This window comes from Numenius arquata, chromosome 8 (assembly GCF_964106895.1).
Source record: "Numenius arquata chromosome 8, bNumArq3.hap1.1, whole genome shotgun sequence".
Lineage (NCBI taxonomy): Eukaryota > Metazoa > Chordata > Aves > Charadriiformes > Scolopacidae > Numenius > Numenius arquata.
Window position 1 is genome coordinate 13,670,596 of NC_133583.1, and position 22,287 is coordinate 13,692,882.

General features: G+C 51.6%; 1 protein-coding gene across 1 annotated transcript in view; it reads right to left on the reverse strand.

Moving 5' to 3' along the window:
• Positions 1-19,562, reverse strand: part of NCKIPSD (NCK interacting protein with SH3 domain) — a 52,887-nt gene extending 33,325 nt beyond the window's left edge. The window contains exon 1 of the mRNA XM_074151686.1: positions 19,392-19,562. Coding sequence (XP_074007787.1) covers positions 19,392-19,562 — 171 coding nt within the window. The remainder of the gene's footprint in view (positions 1-19,391) is intronic.
• Between the last annotated feature and the right edge of the window lie 2,725 nt (positions 19,563-22,287).

A 22,287-nucleotide genomic window follows, 5' to 3' on the forward strand; every position in this document is an offset into this window, starting at 1 on the left:
TCCATCACCACCCCCTCCAAAGCCACCCCCTCCATGAGTTGCACCCCTTCGTGCTGCCTTCTCTCGCCCTCCCCAGCCTGCCAGGCTGTCACCCATATGGGCTTCCACCTCTCTCAGCCTGATCTTCCCAGGGAAGATCGCACTACGGAGCTGAGTCCCGCTGAATGGCTCAGCATCTCTGCCCTCCTCCAGAGAGCACATGGACATCGTCCACAGCCCACAGGAATCCACAGGCTGGAGCTGCTGCTTGTGGCGTGATGCCATTTGTTACAGAGAGGGCGCTTCTTTTCTGATAAAACACAGCATTTTCACACTAATGTAGCAGCGCTGTGACAACCGGCTTTTAGCTGCTGTGCTCCTTTCTTTGTTTCTGCTCCCAAAACCCTCTATTAGCAGGGCCCTGTCAAAAGGGCTGGAATAAAAAAGCAGCATTAACTTGCCACTTGCACTTTATGACATTGTTGATGCTGCTCATAAATCATCTCCTCCTCCCTTGCTCAGCTGAGCTGGGCAGGGCCTTCAGCACAGGGGCCGCCTCGCATTCGGGGTTTGTAGGACACCCAGCATCGGGGGTCCCCTGCACTATAGTCGTAAACTTAAAAAATAAAATCAATCCTGTGATTAAAAGGAATCTGCATGCTCCTCGGGTTAACCAAAATGGCATTGCTTTGTTTGAAGAGGATGGACAAAAAAGCACATTGCAGTTAAAAGGAGCATAGATTTCACGGGGCTGAAAGTCAGGTTTGCCAGTGTCCCACCACAAATCACCTTCTCCCTGGGACTCCAGGACCCGCTCACAGCAATTCAGGACAATGCACGTGCCTCCCAGCCCCATGCGGTTTGGGGAGACCGGGCAGGGGGTTCCTGCCTGCACCCAGCACCCGCTCCCGAGGATGCCCGCAGCTGGGACACGGGCAGACAGAGACCCCAAGCAGCATGTCCCCACCTCCTCACCCTCCGGCGGGCAATCCTGGACACGCAGGGCTCTGCAGAAGAGAGGTCACAAACCGGCACCAAGGAAAGAGAGCAGAGTCTTTGAGCCCAGGTGGGAGAGATTGGTGCTCAGCAGCCTGCTCTTGCCCCCGAGCTCAGATCCAGCCCCTGCTGCCTCCTGCGCTCCAGGATACAGAGATGAAACCCTGCTCATTGCAGACTAAGCTACAGCTCACATAGATGCTGGGGAGCGCATGGAAAGGGCATGGCTGTACGGTGGGGCTGTCAGAGGAGACACACCACGTAAAGCCCAGGAATCCAGCTGGATTTACTGAAGCTGTGCTGGTAACCTCATGGGTGGGGGCTGGCAGAGCCCAAGCAGCCACTGCAGCTCTTACTGACATCCTTCACCAGTGGCACAGCCACACCAGCATCTCCTGGAAGGCGGGAGTGCAATGACAGTGGTGGAAGATGGCAGCTGTGCGTGCCCACCTGGATGGGGTGAGCACAGGGGTCTCCTTGGTCAGCGGGGGGTGGCACAGCTACCAGGATGCAGCCGAGAGGCATCATCAATAGGACACCACCTTCTGCCCAACGTACCATGAGAATGGAGGGGTATTTTGGCACACTCACATGGCATCTCATCCCAAAAAGAAGTGGCCGCCACCCCCTCTATCAGATATTTCTGGTTTAATCAAGTGAAATGCTGCAGCAGAGAAATGCTGGGCTCTATAAACAGCCTGTCACGACCAGCCTGGCTACACTGAGAGGCAAGGGAAGAGCAGAGCAGTGACCCCTGACGATCATAGGCTAGGCTGGCTGATGGGGTGCCGCATCAGAGAACCGGGGCACCATCAGCACCCCGCAGGCGAGCCGCCCTGCAGGAACAAGTTACAGCTCAATTAGAGCCACGAAAATCAGCCAGGAAACAGAATTTCTTCCTTTATAGCCCAGCGTAGGAGAATCACAGAAGCATCAATAAATCATTACTTCCTCTCTCCTTGCTAATAACAGGAGCAAACAAAGGATTTCCCCAGAGCCCGCTGCCAATTTCCTCCTGCCCCCGTTAGCAGGAGGGGGCTCCCCACCCAACGAAGGACAGAGCCAGACCTCAGCACTTCACTGGGGGGCTCTGCATGGCCCCCCTCTTCCTGAGGCAGGCGGGGAAGGATGCCTTTCCCAAGGCCAAAGCCAGGCTTTCAAAAAGCATCCTCCTAGGATGTCTCGGGAGTAGGTGAGCATGGCTAACGCCTGGCACGGCTGTGCACAGGCATGGATGCATTCACCCCCACGGTTCACATTGCTCTCATCCTCTCTGCCCCAAGAGCAGCATCCCCAAAGACAGCACACACGTACAGGATGTGTCACACGCCTCTGCTTCCCCCAGACATGGCTTGATAAGAGACCCAAGCATTTCAGAAAACGCTCTCCGTGTCCCGGCTGCGCGACCTCCTCTCCTGCTACCCCGGGGCTATCGAAAATGTCACGCCCCTCCCTCTTCATTTTGAGTCCTTCCACACATACCACCAGTGTTGTTTAAATGCACTCACACAGAAGAACTTGCTCAACAGTCTAGAATAATCATACCTTTCAGAAAAGCATTTTCGAGACAAACAAGCTGACGGCTGCATCAGCACAGACAGGCTGAGCCACCCTGCGTGTGCGAGACTCCCACATTTATGAAAGTGGCCCATTAACGTATGGCAGGCTTTTCTTTGCCTCCGCAGGGGGCTGATCCAAGAAAACACGACATTTTTTTCTCTTCCTGCCTCCCCAGTTTTTAGTGATCAAAGGCGTTTGCTCTCCTGCATGTGCCGGAATCAGCGCCCTCATTCCTGAAGCTGCTTTTGCAGCCATAGGGGTGCCCAGGCAGGGCTGCTGATTTTCATTCACCCTCCTGTCATTGCTCCAGCTCTCACAACACCACAACAAAAGACAGACAAAGTTTTGTCCCCAGTGACAGCTCAGTTTTCACACAGCTGCACTGACACGGACCACTGCCGAAATTAGGATATTTATCCTGCTGGCATACACAGGCACAGGCTGGTTCTTTGTTACTCAAGTCGGGGACAAACACCACCTCTTCGGTCACATGCCATTCGTCCCCAGTCACTGCCAACTGTCTGCACGCTGTATTCCTTCCAGATTTAAATGATCGCTGCAGCAATTTACAAAAATCAACTCTCCTTTGTCTGTGGCGGAACGACGTACCAGATATGGGTTCTTCCTTCTGAACCACAGAGCTCAAACAAATGGGCCGAGTTTGGGGTTTTGCGTTGCTGGGGGAAATTCAACTCCTTCTTCTTCCCCTTTTTTCAGCCCCAATCAGAATTTTTTAGTCCCCAGGTTGCTGGCTAAGAGCTATGCATTAACTTATTCTTGTCGGCAAGAAGATATTGTGCCTTGCAGCACTGCAAAATGCACGATAAAAACGCAAGTGAAACAATGGGCAACTGTCCTGGTTATTGAGCAAATAAGATAAGAAAAGCTCCAAACAAACCTGCAGCATCTCTGCCTCGCTAGCGAGCGAACAAAGGCATGGCTGAGCTCTCCTGACAAAGAGGCAGCCCAGAAGCAGATCTGGAATTCCTGCTGATACGCTATGGTGGGTTTCTAACAGATGGGTGCTTTTCTGCTGGGTGCTGACAGCAGCCACTCCAGCGGGCAGCCTGCACAAACGAGAAGTGAAGAGGAAGAAAAGCCGGGAAAAGGGCTTAAGTTGTGCAAATCATGCTAAAGCAAAAGCCAGAGTTCCTGGCAAAAGAGACAGACTAACTAGAGACATTTGGGACAAAGAAAACCCTGAAGGCAGCAGAGGGATGCACAGCAATCACACTTCAAATGATTCCGCTCCCGGGAGAAGGTAGCTTTGGAGTCAGAGGGAAGGGGGCAGAGACAGGTGAGGAACAACAAAACACAGGCATCCCACCACTGCACACTTGTACTTCCCAAGGTGGAAATGCTTCATCCCGGGTCTCTCCAGCCACGCTCAGACCCCTTTTCCTGGCCACGATGATCAGAAGCAGCCACCAATTCCTTCCCCTCACAATTCTGCGCCCTCCAGTAACCGGAACCCATCTGTTAAGCCAAAACATGCTAAGAGGATAAAAGCAGAGACAGAAGTTTTAAAAATAAAGCAGTCAACACATACTTAAATATCTTGCTGTTCTCTGCTGCCCTAATTCCTACTGCTCTCAATGCCTCAGGGGACTTCTCTGGCTGAGCCTGTCCCAGGTGAAGAGGTGCGAGACAACAGAGCTGCCCCTCTCTTTAGGGTTTACCCATTTAGCATCCTTTTGGCATGTAATTGTCAAGCCAAGTCAATATCAGACATGCATCTGTGCAGGGGAAACATATTTCTACCTATATACAAACTATACACAAAAAATATATTACAGTTACAATCGACACTGAAAAAAAACCCTGCAGATAGCTTCTACTTTGGTGAAAGCTCAGGATTATGAACCAGGATATATCAAGGTGGAAGGAAAGAGACTGCAGTGAAGTGCGAGCAGTTATTCTAGGACTTTTGACATACTGGCATTAAAAGCTGCAAAAAAAGCCCAACAAAAGGGGTTGTGCCAGTCTTTGCCCAGTCTTCAGTTTGGTAGCCCAAAAAAACAACTACAGATGCCCTCTGCTCACTGAGATTCAGTCCTAGATCAATTGCATGCAATTAACGCCAGTGCATAATAAAGCCCTTATATTAAGTATGACGAAAAATGCAACTAATTTCTAACCTCCCAGAGTGCTGAGCAGACCACAAGGTGCTAGTCTCAGCCTATCTTTGTTTTGATTGCCTTGGCGAAAACGTGGCTGTGGGCTGAAGACCCAGCCACAGAAACACTCTTTGCAGTTAATCAGGTTTGCCCAGCGCTGCCAGGACAAGGGACAAGGACAGAGTCTGGAGGAAGAAACAGTGGGAAACGGTGCAAGTTCTGGCTCCTCTTCTGGCATTCAAGGAAGAAGATTCAGTTTTCCCCCAAAATCTATTTCCATAGCAGAGATTGTAGCAACATGCTGGAAAAGGGACAGTCATGAGAAGCCAGATCAAGAAATTCAAATTTCTGCCATGTTCAAGAGAACTCTCTCCCCTCCCCTTCACCTCTGCACTGGAGTACCTTTCCAACACGCAAGCATCAAGTAACTAAAGCCTCCAGGGGTCAAGCAGGAAAAACTGCAAGTAAGTAGTTTGGGGAAGAGGAGGCTGAGGGGGGACCTCATTGCCCTCTACAACTACCTGAAAGGAGGTTGTAGAGAGGTGGGTGTTGGCCTCTTCTCCCAAGGGAATAATGACAGGACCAGAGGAAATGGTCTGAAGCTGCGGCAGGGGAGATTTAGATTAGGTATTAGGAAGAATTACTTTAATGAGAGAGTGGTCAGGCGCTGGAACAGCCTGCCCAGGGAGGTGGTGGAGTCGCCATCCCTGGAGGTATTTAAGAAATGTGTAGACATGGCACTTCAGGGCATGCTCTAGCACCCGAGATTGTTGGTTTGTGTCTGTTTGTGGGTGGGGTGGTGTGTGGTTGTGGGCGTTTGTTTTGGTTTGGTTTTGGTGTTGGTGTTCTGGGATTTTTTGGGTGTGGTGGGTTTTTTTTGGTTTTTTTGTTTGTTTGTTTTTTTGTTTTTTTTTGTTGGTTGGACTCGATGATCTCAAAGGTCCCACCCAACCAAAAATATTCTGTGATTCTGTAAGTTGGCAATTCTACCGATGCGCAAAGACAGAGGCAAGAGAAGAGCATGTACATACATGTTAACGGGATTTTCCTCCTGCATGGCACAGACTGGCACTGATTTCACAGCATGCAGTTACGTGTTTGAGAAAGCAGTAATAACTCATATTTCATCTTGCAAGGGAATTTATGATTTATCAGCTTTTTTTTCAAAATCCTCCCTCTCCCGTGACCAACCTTCCAGCAAGGGACAAAAGACGAAAGCTGCAGCTATGATGCTCTTTAGGCATAATTACCATGTTTCCCAAACCCAAAATGATGGACAAATTGTAAAGTATCTCTTATTGACTTAACAGGAAAGGAGAGACTGGAAAAAAAACCTGACCTGCCATCTCAGCCCCAGTGAACATGGGAGAGCAGAGCTGGTCGTGGGCATGGGTGGACAGCCCAGGGATGCGGGAGAAGGGGCAAGGAGGGTGGACAGGTCACCATCTGAGGGAATGCAGGACCTGCGGGCTTGGGCACGATCGGTTCGAATCTGCCACGCAGAGAACAAGTGCAGCTTTTGGTACTCTCTGTGGGAACAGCCATAGGTACTTTATTAAAGCCACTAATAAGGGAAGATCCTTTCCATCCTCACGGGGCAAACACAGGAAAGTCATCAGCTAGTTTTATTCCTGGACAGATGTAAATTGCACAAGCTTGTAAACCAGACACAAATCCCCAGGATCTTTTTAGCAGTGCCGGGACAGGAGCTGCCGGGCCCGGCACAGCCGCGGCTCCTTCCTGCAAAGCTGTCACTGCGAAGATGAAAACCCGCCTTGCATTACTGTGAGCAAACCTGAGAGAGGCCTTGGAAAGCTCTCCCCAAAGATGATTCCCCTCAGAAGGATCAAAGGCATCTTGCTTGCTGCAGGGTCAGTTAACAGTCTGGCTAGAAAATAATTTTCCTGTGTGCTGGACTGTGCATGCGGAGCAAATGCTGCCTCTTCTGCCATAAAGGGACGCAGCTCCCCCTGCACACCCCAAAATGAAAAGAAAGACAGCAGGGCGGGATCAGAAACCACATTAGCTCATACAGAAACCCCAGCATTTTCCTCTCTAATGAGCATTTCTCTTCTTCAAGTTACTTGTGCATCCTACCCAAAACGCAGTTTATCGCAGCAATCTGATCAGATCGTATCTGCGACCTACTCCAAAACAAAACGACCCCCAAAGCACCATATGGAAAAAGCCAAGTATTTGTTACTGGGAGTAGAATTGCTCCAAGCAACTGCAGAATAACAGCAACCAGAAAGGCTGAGTTTATGCTCTCCCTCTGTTCAAAGACAGTGGCTCCCCCTTCCCACGGAGCAAAGGTCATTCCAAGGTGGAGGAATCACAAACAGCCCTTTTACCACCACCCCTTCACACAACTCCCAAGTACATCAGGTGCACCAAGATCCTTGAGGACTTCTCCCGCTAATGGTGCTTCAGGGCATGGACCCATGAGAGCAAGCACACTTACAAAGCTTCTCCAAAGTAGGCGCCCCAAAAAAAACCTCATTTCTATATAATGTTCCCATAATACAGACCTCACCAGCAATTTCTCTCTGCCCACAGCTCCCCCCTAGGTCACAGGCACAGGTATTTGAAATATCAATACCAGGAAACCCCTGGATACCAAACCATCTCCTCCCCCAGCTTTTTCAGCCATACAGACCAGCTCCCACTGGCGCAGAGGAAACACAGCTCCCCTGTGCTGGACAGGTGCTTCCCAACACGGGAATCCCAAACAAGTCTTCCACCCAAGTAGAATGGCATGTCCAGTCCCAGCAGCCTCCTGCCAGCTGCCAGCCACCTTCATGATTTCAACCTGGGTACAAAATACTCATTAAGGGATTTAAACAAGATGTATGACAGTCGGGCTCCCAGTAAAACATAACCCTCAGGTGCTCGTTTGCTTTGAGGCGGGCCATCGTGAAGCTAACACAAGAAGGAACCCCTCCTTCTGGAAGAAAACAGGCATCTCCCGTGGTCCCCAACCATGGATTTTGGTAGCTATATATTTCAACACGATCAGAGTAGTGCTGTCAAACAGGGGATGCTATTCACGCTTTTGGCTTATTAGTGCTATACACAAAAATTACATGAATTTTAGTGTGCTGGCTAATTATAGCAAAGTCGTTTAAAGACCGTTGAGGGTGCAGGTGCAGGGCAGCAAGGGGAAGGGTGCCAGAGGGGCTGAAATACTCCACTGGGCTGCACTGTCAAGAGGTAGATCACGCTAATTGGCTATAGACAAAATACCCAAGTATGCCAAGGTGCTTGTTAGCCGAGAGCTGCTCCTGCAAGCACATCTATTCCCAGTAAAGCAAACACTTCTGCTGAAGCAATCAGCACCCACCAAATTCAGGGAGTCAACACAGTTGAGCTTTATTGGGACAATAGTAAAGCAAATGCTAACTCATGCCCAAAAAAACCCCAAAGATACCAGCGAGATCCATAGCGGTATCTTACAACTGGTACACGCATGATCACAAGCCAAAAAAACCCCAGAAAATTGTGAACTAAAAACCCTGCAGCCTCCCGAGTTGCTTTTTGACGGGCAGGCGGTGGGAGTGGGCAGCACACAATTTCTCTGTGCTGCAGAACTTAGACAGACTGACAGTTTCCATTGACCTACAAAAGTACCTTGAGAATTGCAAGTTTAGCTATGTTTATCAGAGGAATGAGGCTAATTTGCTGTTATCTCCAGATTCAGTTCAAGAACAAATCCAGGCGTCTGTTTAGTGTGCTTTTTTTTTTTTTTACTTTAAAAAAAGATTAAAGGGTTCAACTGGATTTGCTGACATTTCACCTATAAGAAAGTAAGAGGTGGGTTACGGAAAAGAAGCAATTCATTAGTGTTCCACTCTATCTTCAGGGAAAAACTGCTCTAGCTGCAAGTTATAATCCCATCTCCTTTTGCAGCTTAGAGTGGCACAGGCTCCCCAGAAACACGAAGAAATGGGAACAGGAGAGGAATGTCCTCTTAGGACATTGTGCTACAGGCAGAAGAACAGCCATAATCCTGTTTTCCTCGCTTCCCGAGGCAGCAAACAAAAAAGTGCATTTGTTGGACTGTTCACTTCTCATGTGCAAAACTTTCAGCCCAGCTCATGTTCCTTTTACAGTATGGATTTCTCACCTCCATTTCTTCACATGCCACATTCACCCATATCAGCATCCACCTCACCAGCACCGGCGAGAGCAAACTGCTGTATTTCAGGAAATCTTCCGAGCCCATCTCCACTTGGACAAATCCCACAGGAAAGGAGACAGCCAGGACTCAGCTCACCTCCATCCAACCCAGTCAGTGGCCCCTCCATGCAGAGGGTCCGAAGGAGGAACCCGCGAATGCATGAGGCCACCACGGGGCAGAGAAGATGTTGGAAGCTGCCTGACAGCAAGCAAAGGGCTACAGTAACCCTCAAGCTGTGTGGCTTGCAGACCCCTCTGCATGCCTTCTCTCTTCCCCCCGTCTTTTCCCACCCCTCCCCAGGTCAAGGTTGATCACTCTTCGCCATTCGTAGCTCCCCACGGCCCAACCATGAGAGGTTTGGGTGGTCTCCACCCACGAGACCAAACATTGCCAACTGTGGTTTTACTGGAAGACTTTTTTTCCTCAGCCATTAATAGTATATTAAAAGTGTTTAAAAGCTGTAAAAGTGACCAGAGCTTGACATTGTTTTGAGATCTTAAGCTTCTGAATGACAGCTCAAGAATCCAGGCAGCACACATGTTCATGCATGTGAAAGTCTCAGATGCCACCCCATATCGCTGGGCAATGCTTCTAAGACAGCTCAGACCACAGATGAGATGATGGGTCCCCAGACTGAATGCTGGAGGGGTTTCTTTCCATCCCTGATGTAAAGAATGATACTCTACAGGCCCCTTGACAAAGCTGCACCATTATTTCAATGCTGCTGCTATTCTTGTTATCAAGCTAATGGAAGACAGACACATGAAACCAATTAAAAAAAAACAAATAAAAGGGGATGCATTTTTCAGTTTAAGTCAATAAAGGTGATTCTGGGACAGACAAAAACTTCATTACTTAGAAGCCAGCGCTTCAAGGCATGCTGGGTTTTTTATGTCAAATGGAAAAAGTCTTCAGCTACAAACACTTTGATTTGACCAGGCTCAGGGAAATCCCTAAGCTTCTGCATTAAGTAGGTAATGAATTTTTATGATGATCATTCTTACTTGAGGTACTGGATTTTCACCCGATTATTCTTTTTACATGCTGAAAAACATGGGCTTTCCCAATATTTGAGCTTTTCCCAAAATATTCCTCAGGGACAGCCAAGCCCGGGCTCAGAGGGAAAGGGAATGTGGACCTGCCTTCTGCTGTGTCACTCGGGTGTGACTTGTGACCTGGACACAGCACACTATGTTCAAACCATGGTGCCCTCTCCATCCCCCTGCAAACACACATCCTCTCCTCAGGAGCAGAGGAGAAAAGGGCACCTTCAAGCAGCCTGGAAAGCCACAGAATTCAACGAGTTTACCCAAAAAGGATTTGTCACCACATCAGACTGAGAGGCCACGGAGGTTTGCATTTGTCTGCTTGGTGGAGAGCTTCAGCTTGATCTCTTTAGGCAGCCATCTGGTTTTCGCAGGAGCTGCCACGGTTCTCTGTACAACCGTTGCAGCAGACAGACAAGCGCACTGACCTCAACTGACGGAGAACCCTCCACCCTGAAAACCTGTCCACCACCATTTCCATCTTCCACGCGTGAGTGGGTGAAAGTTGCCTGCGTGGTCCATCAAGGTTTCCTTCCCACCTCCAGAGAAGGAGGACACAACTCAGAGGACATGGCAGGAGGAGCTCGAGGGCAGTGGAGCTGGAGCAGGCATCAGGAAGAGTAGGAGATGACCCGACCGCATTAGCAGCTGTGGATCTATCACCCCACGCCCAAACCCCATGGACAAGAATTCAAGACCTTTTCATCCAGACATCATCCCAGTTTCCAGGCGGTCCCCGCCTCCTCGTGGGCAAGTGTCTATTTTTGCAGCTCTTGCGTCATCTTCTCCCTCTTCCCTTTGTTTTTATTCAATTAAATAGAAGGTTTGGAGCTGGGGCCTGCCCTCAGGTTTCTATACTTCAAGGCACTGTCCCCACTTGTATTAGGAAAAAAACCCAAGAAATAATTAATAGCTATTATTTAGAAGAGATCTAATCTGAACCTCAAACCAGTGATTTAGCAAGAAGCGATCCACAGCCTGGAATTATCTAGTGTGCTTAGTTTGACAGCTTGATTTTTTTTATTTTTTTTTTTTAAATTAAACCTCTTGAGCAGCTGAACAAACTGAAACATCAGCCTGTGGTGGCATTTCCAGACAACGGGCACAAAACCCACCATCTCACAGACCGCCTTCATGCACAGCACCCCAGCCCCAGCAGCCTGGGCAGGACAGGGGGACGAAGCGGTGTAGGTGGGACCCCACCAGCAGGACAGCACGGACGGACACCCATTCAAAAGCAGACCTCACTGGCGTGAAGGGCAGTCTGAGCCCAAGGAACGTGCTCACTATGCTCACAGCTGGGTGACGCCTCCCTTTCAGCCGTACCAGAGGGACAGGAGGAAGAACATGGGCTTCGCAACTCGTTCATCAAGAAGTAAGCAACTTCCAAGGAGGAAGGGTGTGACAACTTCTTCTAAACAATTTCAACAGGCAAACAAATAACCAGGAAAAACAAACCCATGAACTTCCCACCTCTTTCTAAAAAGCCCACGCTGCCAACATTTTACTTCCCCTTCTTGCTCAAGCCTCAGGCTAAAGGAGGACAAGTATTAGTGCTTTGTTCCCTTGCAAGGAACACAAACAGCTCTGCCAAGGGAGCTCTGCATCGCAACGCGTCAGCGCAGAAGAGCTGAAATGAAGCTAATGCCCCCCTCCTGCTGCAGAGGGTCTTGTCTTTGGGACAACTCTGCTTCTTTGTTAGTGTCTACAGAGGTTTGCCCAGAATAGTGCTCAACGTCCCCATGACAGGAAAGTGATGGGAGCATGAAGGGGAGTGGAGAGAAACAGATGCAGTCGTGAATCGTGTCCTCTGTACCGCTTCTCACATGCCAAGCTTCAAAACACTTTTAAAAAAAAAAAAAAAAAAATCAAAGGTTATGTCATGTGATAAACATCAAGACAAATCAGACTTGACAAGTCCCTTCCATAAAGGTCGAAACTTTATTTGTGAGCCAGTGGCCGGGGAGGCAAAGGGATGCTCCTCCAGAAGCAGGACTGGGACCTACAACAATTCCTGCTGCAACTCAGGACCAGAGGCAACAAGGGCAGTCAGAGTCCACAGAAAGAATTTCCAGTGGACCCAACCAGACCGTCATTTCAAATGAGATTTTTTCCTCTAAATACAAGTAATTTTGGAGCTCCAGATGCCAACTCACGGAAGAACACCAACTGAGGTCCTCCCAAAGAGCTGGCTTCTCTCCGCTGCAGCGTGGGGACCCTGTTACAGGAGGACTTGGGAGCAGCCCCAACAGCAAACGCTTCCAGCCTTCACGGCCCCCGTGAGTCCGCACACAAATGCGCCTCTTCAGTGAAATAAATCAAAGCAACTGTTACTGCCATGGCCAAAATAAAGCCTCGGTTTAAAGGTTCTCTCTGGAACAAATGCAATGCACAGGCATTTTAATTTAAAAGTCTCTGCACAGAAAGCTCTATTAGAACCTGTGGCTTGTAAAATTCTGGTTATAGCATTGACCACGTAGGATGTCAGCATCTGTGAAGTCTAATGTTCTTGTGGTCTATCCAGTGCTACAGTCACACCCTAAGGCTGCTTATACTTCCCTGCTTATAAACCCCTTCTGGAATTTAGCCCTTTTCCAGCACCCAGACTGACAGTTCGTATGCTGAATACATAATGCTGGTTGGGAATGACAAAGTTTAAATCCTTCATGAAGGAGAGAAGCTGGGATGCTCTTAAAAATTCTGTTTGTTTTATGTACATCTGAGCTACACAACTAAGGGAAGAAGAGGAGGAGGCTGTCTCTGTTCCAGAGCTAGAGCTCTCCTAACAACGACCTCAAGAGACAGGTTCAGCTGTTTTCCACGTTTCAGCCACTGACAAATGTAAAAACCCACTTTGCACCACGGGATTTGACTTCCTGATGGGCATTAACATGCCATGTCCCAGAACTCGCAAGAGATCTTCTTTGATGAGCCAGTGACCATGATATAGTCTGCTTTTGTCAAAGCCCTTCCTAGCGTACAGCCTGCTCCCAGCACAGAGGTTCCTCTGCTACTGCAAGGACAGTCACTTTTCTTCATGTTGTTTTCCCATCATCACTAACAAATACCAGCACATTCTTCTCCAAGGTAAAGCAATATGAATTCTTTTTCCCTGCTCTTCAGCGTCTTGCTCCCACTGTGCTTGACAGAGACAAAATCACAAAAATTCAATTTCCATTAACTTTCTCGTTTATTTGTTTTAATACAAGTTTCTTCTTTCCAGCCTGCCCCCTCACCTTGCCCTTCCTCCAAGGTGAACACAGCCACATGGCACAGGAGCAGACGTGGGCTCTCAGACATCTCCCTACTGCTCGCTCACTTCTGACCAAGACAGTCTTCATGTTCTTCAACCCTGAAACAGCCTTAATGTGTCCAGCCCAAAGCAAATCCACTGGGACCATCCCTGCATCGCCCACTACCACCCCATCCATGCTCCACCATTACGCAGCTGCAGGAGCAAAAAGCCCAGACCACCAATATTGTGCACACATGGGCGTTCAGGTCATGAGGGCAAATTTTATCTGATATGAAAAAGCTTAATTGCTTTTAATCAGAGTAAAAATGAGAAGAACATGTCTTCACACCCAAGCAAAAATAGAGGCTAAAGATCATTAGCATATTTCTACTTTAATCATTCTGAACTGTGAAAGATTGCAGAACTTCTGGCTAAAATTTTAAGTCTTTAGCTACAGCAATTAGGAATGGCTATAATTCCCCTGACTGGGTAATTTAGTCTCAAGAATAAAACTTCATCTCAAAGCATTAGCAGCTCTGACACGATAGCATCTCCGTTATTGCAACAGCCCAGAGAAAAATGCTTCATTCTTTCAGCTTCTTGCATGTGTCAAGAAATGCAGCCTCAGCTGCAAAGCGCTACCAGCTGCTTATTCTCCAAAATAAAACCTTATTTTTAGCCTAAGTGCTTATTCAGGATGTGTGTGAGTATTGCGATTAAGCTCTCAGGCCCATCGCAAGCTCCGTCAAATCTGCAGCAGATGACAAATAACGATGCAGGCTCCAGCATAGGAGCATAGGAGATGGTCCATACGACAGTCAGCACAATTGTCACCTTCTGCTCAGGAGCGAGGAGAGGAACCCTGCTAGGGGTCAGGAGCACTGAGTGTAAAGCTGGATTTTATAGAGATGGAGGGAGAAACTCTCACAGCAAAGCACAATTGACAAAGCTCCATTTCCAGTGACAGGGGATTTGCTATCAGGACATCTGATCATTTGATTGACACCATACAACCAACTTGGTGCTCCACAACCATCATCATCTCCACATTGGCGTGAAAGGCTTGACAGTACCTGAGCTACCACAGCTTCCCCAGGGGTCCTACACTGGCACCAGTGCTGCTCTGTCACGGAACCAAGGCATTTGCTATTCAGGCAGAAAAGTGACCAGATTAGAAACAAAGAGATCTCCAGCAAGCCAGCAAAGTGAATTCATTGAGAACAGGGCCAACAAGAGCAGAGGCGGTGCAGGAGAAGGCTGGGTGTAGGATGTGGGATCAGGCTAGAGTAGCAGCCATGAGCTGTTGGACCCATCCCTGGAGCCCTGGCATGCCCATGCCCCGGTCTGCCAGGAAAGCAGTTCCTACGCTCCCTCACAACGCGCCTCCAGTCCTGAACCCACGTGAATGCTACCACACGGACCGGGATGAAGAGGTTTCCCGCAAACAGAGAGAGCTCAAAATTCACTCCTTGGCAGAAACCTCTCTTCCCTTTGCAGCCTGGGAGGTGGAACACCACTCCTGTGCCTGCCCAGCCACAACTACCTGTACCCTGGCGCTGTGCGTCTCCTCATGCTGCAGGAGAATTTTTAAGTTGTTGCTAGGCTGCATGAAGCACTCTTATTTTTATCACATGCCTGTTTATTTTTGTAGAAAAAATATACAGCAAATAACAATCCAAGGCACCCTCAAAATGCACATTATGCTTTCAGCTGGGTCCATTTTCTCACCAGAGCCTCCAAAGCTTCTTGTCCATTGGCAGAGGCACCTTCCCACCCAGACCACCCCCGTCTTGCTCCTCCAGAAGTACAACATGAAAGCGTGACCACAGAAGGCCTCGGCTGAACAGAGAACCTAAACCCACATTTCAAACAATTTTTCAGTTATTCCAAACAAATTTCAAGTAATTTTGAAAAGGCTATTAATAGTAATTTCAAAGCTGTTTCCTAACAGCTTAATGAGGCTGAGCAGCTATTTGCCTCTTTAGTGCAGCAGCCAGCATGCTAAACCATTCCTACTTCACCAAGAAACATTCCCCTGCAACTTAGCACTTATTTTTGCACCCCTGACATTTACCCATACGGCATTTTACAGCTGCCATTCCCCTCCTCGGCATGTAATATTAACACTTCCATTGATGGGGAATACAGCCTGGGTCAGCACAGACAAGAGACGAGGCAGGGCAAGCCATGGTGCCTGGTGAAGCTGAGAGCTGAAGCAGACCGCTGCTCCCATACCTGGGTCCCACAGCCAGCAGCTGGCCACCGGGGCCAGCCCTTGCCCTGCTGAGAGCAGAGCGGATAAGCCTTCCTGGCAGGCTCAGCGTCACCCATACTTTGGCATCCTCAAGGACAGCAGCTCACTTTGCACTCCTTGTCCTGCTGTAGTACACTCTGAAGCCTTCAGCTGAACCTGGAATAACTCCAGACTCCTGTTATAAAGTTACATGTTCCATCATAACGACAGCAACATACAGGCTATTTAACCCACGGGAAGGACCCTTATGATTCGTTAGACTCAGCCTTTGTCCCTTCCTGACACCGAGTGAACCTCCTGCTCCTCCTCCTTTCTAAATTGAATCTTTTACAGCTTCACATAAAGCTTTGAAAGGCCTGCTTTCTGGAGCGACTGTCTGACTCCAGAGGACACCCTAAGCTCCAATTTAACCTCCACATTTTTCTGTCACTGATACAATGCTTCAGCATCAGCACACAGCCGGGGACCAAAGACCAACCTCGTGCTGATGGGCACCTTCCCATTCAACCAGAAGCCCCCGCATTCGCGCCGACAGCTCTGCTGCAGCAGTATTTGCCTGGCATTAGATATTAGCGTTTGTCTCTTGCTCCGTCAATAGCTGCAGGCAATTATCGCACATGCTGGGACCAACCGGCGCAGCGCCGGGTGCACGTTTTCACTCGTCTCGGCGGCAGCACTTGTCAGACCCCGAGTTTGAGAGGGCTTTGATCCCCACCACCATGCCTGCCAGTGTCACCGATAGAGACCTCCACCATGGGCGAGCAAAGCCGGGGCTCAGCCGTGTGCGAGGCCAGCGTCTGGGCAAGCAGCTCCCTCCACCTGCCCTTCAGAACCTGTCCCCATTCAGCAGCACACAGCCAGATCCTTCCCTCTCACTTCTCGATGGCTTCAGTATCTGTCCCCAGAATGGCACTCGACTTGAAATGACTCTTAATAACCCACAGCGGAGCTAAAAGGGAACTACGGAAGGGTGAAATCAGCAGAAATACCAGCTGAAGTTGGGCGTTTCTAATTGACCCCAAATTAACTGCACATCATCTGGACCTTCTGGTGCCCTGGCTTGGCCCTAACTTGTTTCTTACAAGCGTTATATCTTTCCAAGAAGGGTTTGTTGGGGTTTTTCCCCCCCTCTACAACTAACCCTCTTTTAATAGCAACACCGAGCCACAAGGATTTTAGTACAAAATTCAGCCGCATTTGTGATGAGAAGACATCAGCCAGGAATAAGCTTTAAATAATAAATGGGAATTATATTTTCCTCTAGAGAAGCCAAGGCATAAATTTCCCATATCTATGAAAGCTGAGCAAAAACCCTGAAAAATCGAGAGGAGCTCAGAAGAAAGCTGATGCTCCTAATAGCGGATGGCAGCAGCCACAGCAGCCCAAGCCTCCCCCGTGAGCATCCTCCCGGCAGCCTGTTGCGAGGGGTTTTGGGGAGATTTGCTGCTGTTGGCTGTGGCTGTTGTGCAACCTATTGCTCACCTGGAACCTGACTGCACTGCTAACGAAGCCCACAGCTTACTTTTACAATGGTGACTCCTGTTGGCCACTCTCTCTCCCTGCTAAGCACGCTAACACTAATCATTAGCTGTGTTTTTTCCCTGTTGTGGTTGGGGCAGCGTTAATTGACTCTCAAATCGCTGTCACTAATTAGTCTCAGTGCCCTTATTAAATGGAAACTGGGCGACAAATTGTTTGCACTCTCATCCCGGACATTCTGCAAGCAGTCTCGAGCAAGCTTTCAGCAAGCAGACGCCCTGAATGAATAAAAGGGTGTTCTGACTTCAGGTCAGCTCTTCGGAGCTGGCAGGATGCAACAGCGGAAAGAAAGTCACAGACACAGAGCATTACTGCAACTGCAGAGCAGCAAATTAGATCCTGCCGCCTCACGCATCATCAGGCAAGTTCTGGGGCCGGAAACTTAATGGCCAAAAAAAAAAAAAAAGATGAACGTATGCAGGATATGCTCTTCTGTTTCCTGCTACCAGGTCTGAGGGCATTATGGAAAGTTACATCTGAACTAGAACAGAGTGCTCACAAAGTCACTGGCAACACTGCTTCGATACTGGTGAATTACTAACGCTGTCAGGAGTCAGCTGTCACAGGCCGCACACTATCTTAAGGCTCCAGCAAAACACAACCAGATAAATGAATGTACAGTCAGCAAAGAAATGCTTTTCCTGTAAGATTTTGAAACTGGTACAACCGAGATGGAGAGATGCAGGCAGGCTGCTCCAGAAGGCAGCCTGGGAGAAGGCTCTCGCACCCACAGCAGCGAGAAGACGTCACGCCACACAAGCAAATGAAGCAGGGGACTGCAGAAACTCATGGGCAGAAGCCTGGAGCTATGCCACCGTGGGTTTTTAAAATCTAGTAGTTTAATAAGGTCCTTGCTCTGTAACTAAATAGCTCCTGTAAATAGCTTAAGGGCTTATTGATAGACAAGATGTCCTCTCCTGTCAGGCCATCCTGCCAGGCTGCAGAAGAGCCCCGGCCTCATAGGGAGGCCAGCTCCTGACCCGAGCAGCCGGCAGAGAGACCCAGCGTTGCCCTAACACACATACACGTGCTCCCCAGGTGACGCTCATCTCACTGGAGTGTTCCGCAAAGCACACACCCACACGTACTTACAGGCCGGGTTACTGCTAACCAGAAATTCAGTGGCATCTGGAGGAGCGTCAGCAGCACACTGAAATAAAGTGGTCTGTCACCATTTGCAGCCAGACATTAAAAGGCCCATTTGTAACATTCCCATGCAGTTGAGTGCAGTTATCGATCCGCTGACACAAGGAGTTTTCAGCATGCAGTTCCCACAGCTATTCCCTTAGGCCCAGAAGTAGAAAACCACCAAGAATTAGCCTTATATGAAAGACCTATTTTAATTTCAGAAGCCACGTTGTCCCTCAGAAGCCTCCACTAAACAGACCCCTGCACTGTACAAGCTGTAAGCAAGAAATCTCCCCCGACACCCACGCAGGCACAGGGCTCACACCCACAGCAGTGACAGCCGAAAGTCCCCTCCTTCCTCTGGCCCCAGTCAGGGCTGCAGCAGCCCACTGGACTTTCTGCAATTACCAGTATCACCGACTTGGCTGCAATTACAGTCATCTCAGTGCATACAGCTGCTGTAGCTTCTCCTGGCTCCCAAGATGGCACAGTCTGCCATTGGTATCATGGTGTGTTGGTGGAAGGAGGAGGAGGAGGATCACCCCCTTGCTGCCCTCAGGGTGCTGGGGTGCTGTGAGAGCAGAAAGCCCTGTGGCTGAGCAGCTAGCACAGGGATAGCCACACAAGCACTGCCTACTTACTCCAAGTGGGGCTGCCAGTTGGCAGATTCCAGGGTTATCAAGTCATCATGTATGCTCCTGGGAGGAGGATGCCCCTCACCAACTCCCCAGGGCATCACCCCGGCATTTTTCTGTCTTCCTCTCACACTTCTGCAGCAGTGAAGCCAGCCCTTCAGCCCCTCAGCTCCTGCGAGATGGCACCCAGGGGACCCTTGCCTAACCTGTCTCCTCCAGATGAAGCTGCTGAGTTTCGTCCCTGACCTGTAGAGCTGGGGCTCCCTGGACCTCGATCTCCAAACATGACACCCACAGAAGATGTCTCCTGCCTCCAGATTCTCACTCCCCGCAGGAACACGATGTCCCAAAAAGGCTCCCGTGTGCTGAAGCCCACTGCAGTGTGGGTGTCCACGTCCACCAGGACCACACACCCCACCTCTCCCAGCCAAGGCCAGCGGCTCCCAGAGCCGCCAGAGACGGGACAGGACGGTGAGCAGCCGAGACATCGCACGGGGCTGCTCCAGACCACCCAGCTGCTCCTCCACCACCCACCCCAGCACAAACCCCGACTGGGGCCGGTCTGAAGCAAGAAGGCCCCGCCGCCCCCCGCCCGCGTTGGGGCGGAGGGAAGAGCCTCCCAGCCCCGGGACCCGCAGCCCCCGGCGGTGCACAGGACGGCCGGCACAGCCTCCTCCCCCGCCAGCCCGCACCCTGCCGGGTCTCGGTCCCGCGGCCCGGCCCACCTGCAGCCGCTGGAGGTAGGAGGCCGGCGCGTAGCCCGTCTCGCCGGAGCCGGCGCGGGTGACGAGCCACCAGTGCTGGTTGCTGCGCTCCAGCAGCAGGAACGTCTCCCCGGCGGCGAAGGGCAGCGAGTTGGGCTCGGTGGAGCGGAAGCTGTACAGGGCCCGGTACATGGCGGCGGCGGCACCGGCGGTACCGGCACCTCCGACCGCCGCCTCGGCCCGGCCCGACACGCCCCCCCTACGTCACCGCCGGGCCACGCCCCCGCAGCGCACCGCCCCCTACCGCCCCCTAGCGGCGCGGCGGCGCCCCTCCCTCCCGCCGCCCCGGGTGCCGCGCGGCAGGGGGCAGCCGCGGCTCGCGCAGCGCGGCGGGGGCGGCGGCGGCGGCGGCGGCGGCGGTGGGGGGGGGGCGGGCAGAGCCCCGGGACGGACCCCACGGGACCGGCCGTCGGCGGGATCCCGCAAGCGCTGGCGCCTCCCCAGCGCCGGCCCGTCGGTGTCCCGGTGTCCCTCCTCCACGGCGGCTTCGGGGCACCGCCCGCCCCCGGGGGTACATCGCCCAGCGCCCGCCGTGTCCAGGCTGAAGGCGAGCGCATCACTGTCCCAGCCCGGACTCCCCCCAGCCCAGCCGGGTGCCCCCCGAGAAACCCCCTCCTCTGGGAGCCCCACTTTTCAGCAACCAGTGCCATTGAATCCCCCATGTGTCAGTGAGCCCCTACCCCGGGCGCTCTGCTCCTGGCACACGGGGGGCTTCACCCCGGTGAAGTTCCCCGGGGACAGTCCCTGCCCCCTGCAGAGAACGGCCGTGCCCCAGTTCCCCCCCAGGATGGAAATGGGGCACAGCCAGAGCAGGCTCCTGGACCCACGCTGGTCCCCACGGAGGGCACGGTGACCTGGCACATGGCCGTGGGGACGCGGGCATGCTGCCCGTGGGGCCAGAAGCTCTCCGGGAGGACACAGCCACCCACTTCCCTGTCCATCTCTATGCCTTGGTGCCCCACCCCAGGAGAACAACCCTTTGGGCCACCACCCCAAGCAGCCCAAGACCCCTGTTCCCCATCCCAGACATCCAAGGCCCTAGGCCCCCCAGACCCAGGGGTCCAAGCCCCTCCTGCTGTCATAGAATCATGGAATTATTTTGGCTGGAAGAGACCTTTAAGATCATCAAGTCCAACCATTAACCTGGCACTCCAAGATACCACTAGACCACATCCCTCAGCACCACATCTATATGTCTTTTAAATACCTCCAGGGATGGTGATTCCACCACTTCCCTGGTCATCCTGGTCCAGTGCTTGACAACCCTTTCAGCAAAGAAATGTTTCCTAATATCCAATCTAAACCTCCCCTGGTGCGACTTGATGCTGTTTCGTCTTGTCCTGGTGCCTGTTACCTGGGAGAAGAGAGGTGGGTGGCAGCCCTGCAGCACATCTCGCCCCCTCCCTCTTCCACAGCCAGGGCCTTCTCCGAGCAGCCCTAGGCACAAGAGGAATTTTCCACCTGGCAAAACCAGCACCGAGAGCCCCGCATGGGGCTGAGAGCAGCGAGGCGGGGGGTGCTTGGGTTATGGCTCCCCAGTGGGGCTGGTAGACATGCTCCTGCAGCCAGCCCCACTGCAGAGATGCCCCTCTCTGGGTCCTGCCCTCCCCTGCACCCTGCTGGAATGCAGGGATGCAGAGGTGGAACCGGTCCACAGACCCCTCCATCCCAGCAGCGGGGGAGCTTAATTCATCCAGAAAACAGCAACAATGAAATCCAGCTGGCAGTTATACAATAAAAGCCAGGCTTGCAGCTGCCACGACCCCCCGCCTGCTCCCAGCATGGCCCCCCCAGTTTTCCCAGTGCTGCCATTGAAGTAATTCTGGCTGAACCTGGTTACAGCGGTCAGAATGGAGGATGGACCAGGAGCAAGCGGTTGCCTAGGCACCCCCGCTGCCAGCAGCCTACCGGGGATCAGCTGAAGCCAGGCACATTAGGGCTGGAAAGGCGACAAGGTGCTTTGAGTGGGGACTGTGAGATGCAAGAGCGTGATGGTGGGCAAGGGGCGGGCAGCTGGGGAGCAGCACTGCAGGAGGGCAAACCTTCCCCCCCTGGGGGGTTCTCACTCTCGGTATTACTGCATCATGAGGGCTCTCGTGGGGCCGGGATCTGCCACCTGCCCGTGCCCTGCCCATCCCGGTTCATGCTGCAGTGTTTGCCCTGCCTTGGGCTCCACTTGCAGCCACATCGCCACTCCAGCTGAACCCCGGTTGCTCCCTGGCCCCAGTTCCTGTTTGCCGTGGGATCATGGCACTTCATTTCCACGAACAGGGCAGCACAGGCTGTGCAGGGAGGTGAGGGCAGCCAAGGGGGATGGAGGGACCCACCTCCCACACGTGTGGTGGTGGCATCCTGGTTTTTCCCTCTGCTTGGCACAGCAGAGCAATGGCCGGGAACAGGCCCTGATTTCCTCTGCAAGGGCTCCTGCAAACCCTCCTGCTCCCGGGTACGATGCACGGGGGGCAAAGAGCCTCCAAGAGCGCTGGGAGCCCAGGATGGATTCCTGCAGCTGAGGAATCAGCTCCGAACTGCAAGCACCGTGTGATTTACCTTGGGCAGACAGGGGCAACGAGCAAGGATCCTGCGTCATTTGTGGGTGACTTTAAAAGCTGAACTTGAGACCTCAGATAATAAGGCTTGCACCCCTTGCCCTCAGAGCCGTGGGGACCAGGATCACCATAAGCACTTGAAGGGCTCAGGGTGTGTGGGGCAGCCTCTGCCGAAGCACCGGTGGTGGCGGGGAAGGGTTGCACAACAGCACTCATATGATTGAAACACAAACTTTGCCAGCTCCACGTACACTTATATAATTCTGCACTGCCTGGTTGTCAACACGTTGCAAAACAGCAGCAGGATC